Here is a 9,772-nt window from a genome sequence, read left to right as displayed (position 1 = left end):
TTGTTTTTCCATTTATTTCTCCCTGTTGCGAATGTCCTTCCTTGAATAAAATGTGGGAAATTTTTGGATTTACTTCTCATAAATTAGTGGCCCATTTAAGAATATGTAAACCTGGGGACCAAATTAAATGAAAAGTTTAAAGACCCCTGAGAAATAGTCAGACCTTCTCTTGCATAAGCAATATACCTTCTTGTAAGAAAAAAATCCTAAATATCCCTGAAATAAGTGTTCAATTTTTTTCTTCTCACTTTTTCTTCCAACCTTTTGAGGGATAGAAGAAATAAATACTTCTTTTCTAGAATGTTCTGACCTCTAAATTCTCTCTGTCCTATCTGTTCAGAATTGGCTTAAGGGAAATAAAAAATACTATCCTATTTAAAGAAAAAAATGACAGGCCATACTTAGCACTAGAAAATCAACAATTGGCAGATTCTTTTATTTGCTTATTAAATATTTATTAAGCACCTACTATCAGCCAGATAGGGAGATAAAAGTGTTAGTTGCTCAGTCATGTCCGACTCTTTGCATCTCCATGGACTATAGCCCACCAGGCTCTTCTGTCCATGGGATTTTCCAAGAAAGGATACTGGAGTGGGCTGCCATGCCCTCCAGGGGCTCTTTCCGACCCAGGGATTGAACCCAGGTCTCCTGCATTGCAGGCAGATCCTTTCTTGTCTGAGCCAACAGGGAAGCCTGAAATAGGGAGATAGGCGTCTCTGTAAAGAATCACTCTGGTCAGGGCCATTGTTTCACTGATGACCCCTATCTTGGCAAATGGAAAGGGCAAGTCTCTGTTCTCAACTTATTCCTCCTCTCAGTGGACTCCACCCTCTTTCCTTCTCCAGAAACTTTCTTCCCTAGGCTCCTGAAGCTCCACACTCACCTGGTTTTCCTTCTACTCCCTGACCATGACTTTGCTGTATCATTTGCTGGCTTCCCTTTTTCCTGAGAGCTAACCGTTGGACCTTTTTTCTTCTCTGTCCACATTCTCCTCCTAAATGATCTCCTCTAGTCTTGCAGCTAAACACCATCTAGATGCTACTGCTGCTGCTGCTAAGTCACTTCAGTTGTGTCTGACTGTGCGACCCCATAGATGGCAGCCCACCAGGCTCCCCTGTCCCTGGGATTCTCCAGGCAAGAACACTGGAGTGGGTTGCCATTTCCTTCTCCAATGCATGAAAGTGAAAAGTCAAAGTGAAGTCGCTCAGTCGTGCCGGACTCTTAGTGACCCCATTGACTGCAGCTTACCAGGCTTCTCTGTCCATGGGATTTTCCAGGCAAGAGTACTGGATGCTAATGACTCCCAAATCTGTATTCCCAGTCTCCTGTTTAATCTGAGATCTGGACTAGGTCCTATATCCAACCGCTCATGTGATATCCCCACTTGGATGTCCAACAGGGATTTCAAACAGAGCTATTTCCCACATGTCCCCACACAGAGCTGCTCCTACCCTAGTCTTTCCCATTCAGTAAAATGCATCATTTGCTTGAGCCAAAATCTAAATATTAGGGATCACGTTCATCTGTGTATAACGGAATCCAACTTAACCAAGGAGCAGTTTTTATTTGCTTTCACATAATGAGAGGACCAGAGGCAGACAGACCAGGGCTGTGCAGCTATTGGTTCCTCTCAGCCAACAATGTCCCGGCTCCTCCTTTTTTCTTCTCTGTCCTCATGGTCACAAAACGGCAGCCCCACCACCAGCCTCACAGCTACATGCCAATGGAAAGAAAAGGAAGGAATTAACAAGGTAAGACACAGAGCCTATATGGAAATAGCAAAAATTCCCAGAAATTCCTAGTAGATATCGGCTTATTTCTCATTGTCCAGAACGGTGTTACAAGCTCCACTTCAGATGCAAGAGAGGCTGGGGAATAAGACTTTTTAGCTCAGCATATTGCTATCCTGCACAAACCAGGGCTCTAGTATGTGGAAGAAAGGTGGAGTGGATGTCAGATAGGCAATGGCCGTGCCCACGCTATGGTCCTCGACTGGTCTCTTTTCTACACCTCATTACCAATCCCTCTGCAAACCCTATCACCCTTACCTCCAAAAGACAGCAAATTCAACTGCTTCTTTTCATCTTCCCTGCTCAGATTCCAGCCTGAGATGCCATTGTTTCTCCCTCAGAACACAGCCCACAGCCTCTTCCACACTTGCCCTCTCTCTAGCTCTTTCTTCACACCACAGCTGGGACAAGCACTTAAAAGTATAATCACACCATTCCCTTTCTTAAATTCTCCAAAGGAGCCATCACAGTTGGAGTCTCCTCCAAGTAGACCCTGAGTCAGTAGTTTATTTGAGAGGTGCAGGACAGATGGGAGGGGCTTTGCAGAGACCAGGAAGGGACGGGAGCCCAGAGCAGGTGCAGGAAGCCCTCCTCCCCACGGGCCATGGAAACCCAGGGAAATGACGCAAGATGCTTGCCTCAGAATTATGTGACCCCAGGGGCAAGTCAGTAATTCTCCACCAGCCCCCAAGGGTGGCTGAACACCTTGGCCCTGGACTTAGCCCTTCCCTGAGTTAACTCACTGCGAAAGCCAGCACTTCCTCCCACTTCTCAGTCTTTCTGCTTCCAGACCCACAGCTTCTTCCTCTTGAAGCAGAATCACAAGAGGATGCAAGAACCACCTTATTTCTTTAATAGGATAAATTCAAAGTACAACTGAAGGGTGATGAACATCTGTGAGAAATCTGCTAAGTTCTAGTCTCATTTGAAAGAGCTAATTTTTGTGATGCTCTCTCTTTAACAGACAAAAAAAAGCATATAACATTTTTAACTGAGATTAATAGATACATACTACTATATAAAAAATAGGTAAATAAAAAGGGCCTGCTGAATAGCACCAGGAACTATATTCAATATTTTGTAAAACCTTTATTGGAAAAAACTGAAAAAGATATATAAGTGTATATATATATATATCTATCTGAATATACACACACACACACACACACACACATATATATATATATATATAGAGCTGAATCACTTTGATATAGACCTCAAACTAACAACATTGAAAGCCAACTAGACTTCAATAAAAATAGGAAAATTCCATACACATAGGAAAATTCCAAGTAGGGCATACAAGATTTGGAATATTTATTCAAAATCAATTTATTAACGTATACATCACCTAATAATCCTAGCAACTGATTATAATACATGTATATTATACCTATAAATGGCATTACTGTGACTATGGCTCTGGAAGGAATAGACGAACAGTAAGTAACTGTGGATATATTTCTGCCTTTATATTAGCTTACTACTTGTCTTTACTTTCCTTTCTTCTTCAGTTGTTCTACAAAGTAGTCATTACAAGCGACCGTCAGAGCTGCCACCATGACTACGAATTCATTAAAATCCACTTCATTGTCCTTGTTGGCATCCAGGTCCTGCATAATCTTATCAACCAGCTCGGGATCCTTCTGGCACTAAAAGGAAAAAGAAAACTTCTAACTCCCAGGTTTTTAGGTTCATGACAACTGAAATCACCCCTTCCCTTTATCTACGTTAAAGTCTTCATTTCCATTTTTAGCATTGAAAGCAATTTCCAAGAGTCTATTTGCAGGTGTGTTTGAACCCGGGCACATATTCTAAGTGAGTCTGGGCCTCTGCCCCCAGTCCCTAGAGTCCTCAGACCTAAACACCAAGAGGAGCAAACAGCAACACGTCAAAGTGAGCTGCTGATGCTGAAAATGCATTTACCAGATAGCACAGGTGGAGGGCCAGAACCGGGGGAGGCACAGTTGTCGGGGGGTGTGGGGGGACATGAAAAGAAGGAAGCTTTGAAGCCAACCAGGGAGCGTGAGTGACTGCCATTTACCAACAATGAGACTTGGAGCAAATCACTTAACATGTTAATAGTTCCTTTTTCATCAAATGAGGAGAATAATATCTCCTACAAATTGAGGGGATATCTCAATACACTTTTATGAGCACTTAGCACCAGGTTAGATTTAGCAAATAAAAATTCAGGACACCCAATCAAATGTGGAATTCAGATGAACAATGAATACTTTTTTGGTACAAGTATTGTCCCCAATAAGTATGTCATATTATATATTATCCGACAGCCTGTTTTGTGTATCACAAAACAAAACAGCTGCTGCTGCTAAGTTGCTTCAGTCGTATCCGACTCTGTGGGACCCCAGAGATGGCAGCCCACCAGGCTCCCCCGTCCCTGGGATTCTCCAGGCAAGAACACTGGAGTGGGTTGCCATTTCCTTCTCCAATGCATGAAAGTGAAAAGTGAAAGTGAAGTCACTCAGTCGTGTCCGACTCTTAGCGACCCCATGGACTGCAGCCTACCAGGCTCCTCCGTTCATGGGATTTGCCAGGCAAGAGTACTGGAGCGGGGTGCCATTGCCTTCTCCAAAACAAAACAGAGGCACCCAATAAAGGGTAGATCTTATAAGAATGACTCCATTTTATTGGTGGAAAGGAAAGCAAGGAGCCCATTGAGGAAAGCAAGGTTCAGAAAGGATGGGGCTATGTGGCACCCACTTTTCCTATAATTAGAGGTTGATGAGAAATGTTTCCCAAAGTATAGTTCATTTCCTCCAAGAATTCCCCATTGTCCTCTTATTAGCTGCCAACCACTAAACGGCTGGACATTTAAATTGAACTGATCAATTCAATCAAAAACAATCACAAATTTCACTTGAATAAATCAATGTGCCAAGTTTCACTTACTGAGTCTTTTATTCTAAATATTACATGACAGTTGCCAAATTGAATTTGAAAAATAAAAATGTTCTTGGGGACTCCTAAAATTACTAAAAAGGTATTGTATGTTAAATTTTAAAAAATTTTTCCCATAGAGGGTGGGGATAAAAGATTGTCATAATTACTACTGTCTTAAAACAGCGTTTGGACAGAATAACATCATGCCAGGCTACAATGTAGAAGGCAATGGCACCCCGCTCCAGTACTCTTGCCTGGAAAACCCCATGGACGGAGGAGCCTGGTGGGCTGCAGTCCATGAGGTCGCTAAGAGTCAGACATGACTGAGCGACTTCACTTTCACTTTTCACTTTCATGCATTGGAGAAGGAAATGGCAACCGACTGCAGTGTTCTGGCCTGGAGAGTCCCAGGGACGGGGGAGCCTCGTGGGCTGCCATCTATGGGGTCGCACAGAGTCGGACACAACTGAATTGACTTAGCAGCAGCAGCAGCAGCAGGCTACAATGTGTACTAAAACTCCAAAGCTCCAAAAACACCAGAGTGAGCATTTTCCTCAGGGTAGGCGCCAGACACTCCATTGTAAGGTTTCACCTGTGGATTTAGTCCACTCCTGGCTGTTTTGAGATGTACATCTGTTTGCTGTTCAGCTGGTCACGGGCCAGACATCTCTTGCCTCAGTCCCAATCAACTTGCTCTTGGCTGACAAACTTGCTGGTCTTTATCATTCACTAGGAAATTCGCTACCGCAGCATGCAGTACCCCTGACTTCATTTCTGGCCCCAAACATCACATTTCCTCATTTACAGACAGCCGGATAGAGCCCCAGGTCATGTCACTGGTGTAACTACAGCTCCAAGTATAACTAGCTGTGCTTTTGCTGCACTAGGGCATTGAATAATTGACAAAAGCCTCAGATATAATTTCCAACACCTGGAAACCCTACACCCCGCCCCAGACACCATGGAAAGGGGTACGTGCCCACAGACACAGCAAAGGTCCTAGTGTTTGCTCCCCAGTATTTAGAATCTTGATAGGAATTACATGGTGTGGACCGAGCCCAGGAGACGGTATTCACAGAGGCTGTCCCTGGACGGGCACGGCTTCCACCCTCACCTGAACAGGGAGGACAGCCAGACTCACCGAGAGGAATTCTGTGAGCTCTCGCTGCAGGAGCATCTTCAGCTCCCCCTTGTTGAGCTTGAACCTGTCTCCTTCCCTGCAGGAGTAGCGGTGGAAGGTTCTAATCATGATGTTCATGGCAATCTCCAGCTGGGTGGGCATGCTGGCAGCAGAGGGGAGCACTCCAGGGCGGGCCACCAAAGCCGGGGAGAAAACGCTTGTGAAGGATAAGCCAGTGGAGAAACACCAACACCTTCATTAAAACGAAATATTGCCATCCCCTGCTCAGCTCACACCCCAAGGGATGGTTGTTAAAGCAGAATAATCCTCAATTAAGCAAGTGTTCTGACTCTCTAGGGAAAGCTCCAGAGATCTCTGCGGGTGAGTTTTTTCCTCCTCCCCTAATCCCCTCTCCTCCCTGATGGAGCTGGTTCAGAGTGTTTGGAAGTTAGCAATCAGACAACAAATTCAGAGCTGTGATAAAACACAGGCTAAAAAATAAACAAAAAGAGAAAGGAAACACGTAACTTCATACCTGTTCAGCCAACACAGGGCTCCATCAACAGGTGTTTATACAATTAAACTCTAACCATTTATACTCGGGGTTGGGGGGCATCCGCCTCAGCACATCTGCTTCCAAGAAGATGAAAATTGCCAGTGACAAGAGATTCAAGTGGAAATAACTCTGAGCCTGTTTTTAACCAGGAAAAGGAACAGGTGTGAGCTGCTACCCCAAGGGCCATCAAGGAAAGGCTGGCCTTCACCCTGAGCCCTGGAGGAGAAGGCGAAGAGGTAAAGAGCCTCCAGTTACCCCTCATTAAGGGGAATGTGGGTACAAACGCGGTCAGTTGCTAGGAAGTCGCTGATTGGAAAGAAATCTAAATATAGAGAAGCAGAGAAGAAACACTGGTTCAAACCTGGAGACTCCTCAGCAAGGCCAACAGCGAGGTCAAGGGAACACACTCAGAGAAGACCTGTTAAACTCATCCAATGGACAGGGACTTATTTAGCTTTAAAAAAAAAAGGGGGGGGGTGGATGAGAAAGCTCTGTGCATGCCAGTTTAGAAAGGGAAAAAACAGTGACTCTGGGTATGTAGGAAAGAAATAAAAATAAGGATATATATGTGTTCCCTGGTCAGGGAACAAAGATCTCCCACATGCGGAGAGGCACAGCCTCCCCCCAAAAAAGTGTATGTTTGTGCATATATACTTGAATATGCCTAAGCAATTACTTGAAAGTTTACAAAAGAAAGTAAACAAAAGTAGTAGCTACGAGGGTCGAGATGGAAACAGAGAGGTTGGGAGTAGGATTTCTCATTTACCCCTTTCAAACTGATTTTAACTTTTTCAGTTACAGTACTGTATTGCCTAATTAAAAAAGGAAAGAAAGAAATCCATGGAACGAAGCCCTTGAAGCCATGTATGCAGGAATCCACGGTGGGGGATTTCCAAGTGAGAGAAACTTACCAAAGAAAAAGTCACTGGAAAAACCAAAGCCAGAGACTGGCCACTGTGCTTTCAGCGCTGCTTGTGCTCAACCTGAATTATATGGAAAGCGAACCAGTTATCCCCTTTGTATCTCCTTTCACAAGCCAGTTGGGCTGTGTCCTCAGCCGGCCCACTCCCGTCCTTCTCGTCATCAGGCAGCCCACGGGACCTCCCGAGAGGTCTCCAGAGACGCTGTCACCTTGTACCTAAAGCTCAGTTCTCAAAAAAATAATTTTAAATTAGCTTTTTTTATTATGAAAGTAATAATGCATGTGGTAAAATAGTGTTCTGAATACTCAAGAGTATGAAATAAAAGTAAACTTCTCTCCACCATGTCCCACCGGAGTTCTTCCCGGTGTACACTTACCTGCGTGAGAAGCAGGATCGCGGTGGTGGAAAGCATGGATCGCCTGTCTCCAGCTCTCACCTCTGTCCCCGATTAGCTATGGGATCCTGGGCTAGTCATCTACACTCTGTCCCCACTTCCCAATCTGTTTAGACAGGATCACGGTAGTGCCTACCCAACAGAAAGGATTAAACAGGTGCCTGGAACGTACTGAGTGTTTTGTTTGTATCAGCTATTATTATCCTTATAGAAAAAAAAGATACATTTATCATTTATATAATTATATGTAATATTATGGGCTTCCCAGGTGGCACTAGTAGTAAAGAACCCACCTGCCAATGCAGGAGACATAAGAGACTCAGGTTTGATTCCTGAGCGGGGAAGATCCCCTGGAGGAGGGCATGGCAACTCACTCCTGGAGAATCCCATAGACAGAGGAACTTTGTGGGCTACAATCTGAAGAGTCACAGAGAGTCAGATACCACTGAAGCAACTTAGCAGGCACACATACAATAGCATTAACACATGTGCACTTCGTTTTTTTAATTAATATAAATCTTACTATATCAACACAGAGATCTACCCCATTCTTCACTGAGATTGTGTGTTATTCCACTGGATGCATATCCCTACATATAATCATGAAATATTTGTCAGGTACTGATGTTATGCTAGGCCCTGGGTCAATACAGGAGAAGAACCTTGCCCAGAAAATCTCATTGCTTTTTGTACTGGGGCTGTGTTAAGTAGACAGAATGCAGGAAACACTGTGCCTTTTTCATGTTGGGTCTACTAACCAAGAACTCCCCAATGGCTTTGTGACTATACTCTCCTGATCTGCTCATTTCTGAATGCAATTTCTTTGACTCCTAAACGTTGGCAATTTTAGCCACTCCTATCATTTCCCTGGTGGCTCAGATAGTAAAGAATCTGCCTGCAATGTAGGAGACCCGGGTTTGATCCCTGGGTTGGGAAGATGCCCTGGAGGAGTGAATAGTAACCCATTCCGGTATTTGTGCCTGGAGAATTCCATGGACAGCGGAGCCTGGCGGGCTGCAGTCCATGGGGTCAAAATGAGTCGGATGTGACTTAGTGACTAACACTTAAAATTTCAGTCACTCCCCAAATCGTATCTTTTGACCCAGAGTTCTCTACTAATCTCCAAAACCACTATCCAACCGCCTGCTGGACCCCATTCCTACGCATGTCACACAAGCTTCTCACACTCTGTGAGGACCAAAGCCAAACTCACACCCTCTCCCCACCCACCCGCTCCTCCTGCTCCTGTCACCCCACATCTGGCACTGTTTGTAAATATCAGTTGAATTCATCCATTTCTCCCCATCTTTCACCACCTCCAGGACTTGGTGATTTGGAGTCTCATTTCTGTGAGAGCTTCCTTACTGCTCTCTCTACTCACTATTCCCTTTCATCCTGCTGTCAAGAGTAGTTAATCTAAAACACAAATCAACAGCCACACTCCTGGGCATTCATCCATCTGAATGAATGCCTTCTCTGTCATCCATCTGACCTGCCTACAAACTGACCAAAATGCTGTGCTCTCTCCTTCCCTGCCTTAGCTGTTCTGGGCCAAGCACCTAGAAAGCTAATTCTGTCACTCCTCGAGGCTCCGTTCAAATATCTCCTCTTCGGAGAAGGCAATGGCACCCCACTCCAGTACTCTTGCCTGGAGAATCCCATGGATGGAGGAGCCTGGTGGGCTGCAGTCCATGGGGTCGCTAAAAGTCAGACACAACTGAGCGACTTCACTTTCACTTTTCACTGTCATGCATTGGAGAAGCAAATGGCAACCCACTCCAGTGTTCTTGCCTGGAGAATCCCAGGGACGGGGGAGCCTGGTGGGCTGCCCTCTATGGGGTCGCACAGAGTCGGACATGACTGAAATGACTTAGCAGCAGCAGCAGAAGTTTTCTTGCAAGCTTCCCAGTTGCTCACCTTTTCCTCTGACAGGTGCCCACCTCTGCTCTCACTTGTCCCCTAGAGCACCTCCTTTTCTTTTTTATCACTTTTTTTTTGGTCTGCCCACATACTGCTCACTCTCCAGCCTGAATGGGCAGAATTGATAGTTGGTTCATCCTTGCGTTCCACAGCGTTTAGCACAGC

General features: G+C 44.9%; 1 protein-coding gene across 2 annotated transcripts; it reads right to left on the bottom strand.

Annotated features, from left to right (window-relative positions):
* Positions 1 to 2,999: 2,999 nt before the first annotated feature.
* Positions 3,000 to 7,805, bottom strand: S100Z (S100 calcium binding protein Z). 2 transcript variants are annotated; one of them, XM_027552750.1, is made up of 3 exons: positions 7,282 to 7,805; positions 5,836 to 6,031; positions 3,000 to 3,442 (listed from the first exon to the last, which is right to left on the bottom strand). In XM_027552750.1, the coding sequence occupies exons 2-3, from the start codon at positions 5,974 to 5,976 to the stop codon at positions 3,284 to 3,286; spliced, it is 300 nt and encodes a 99-aa protein (XP_027408551.1). In that variant the 5' UTR covers positions 5,977 to 6,031; positions 7,282 to 7,805; the 3' UTR covers positions 3,000 to 3,283. The 2 variants fall into 2 exon arrangements, with proteins under 2 accessions (XP_027408551.1, XP_027408552.1); XM_027552751.1 differs by lacking the exon at positions 7,282 to 7,805 and having other exon boundaries at positions 5,836 to 7,274.
* Positions 7,806 to 9,772: the final 1,967 nt, after the last annotated feature.

This window comes from Bos indicus x Bos taurus, chromosome 10 (genome assembly GCF_003369695.1).
Source record: "Bos indicus x Bos taurus breed Angus x Brahman F1 hybrid chromosome 10, Bos_hybrid_MaternalHap_v2.0, whole genome shotgun sequence".
Lineage (NCBI taxonomy): Eukaryota > Metazoa > Chordata > Mammalia > Artiodactyla > Bovidae > Bos > Bos indicus x Bos taurus.
This window is presented reverse-complemented; position numbering and strand designations above follow the sequence as displayed.

Excerpts from the sequence above, each read along its gene's own strand:
- S100Z (XM_027552750.1), bottom strand. The coding sequence starts at position 5,976 with ATGCCCACCCAGCTGGAGATTGCCATGAACATCATGATTAGAACCTTC. Across the intron at positions 3,443-5,835 it reads AGCTCACAGAATTCCTCTCG|TGCCAGAAGGATCCCGAGCT; the intron begins GTGAGTCTGGCT and ends TTTTCCTTTTAG.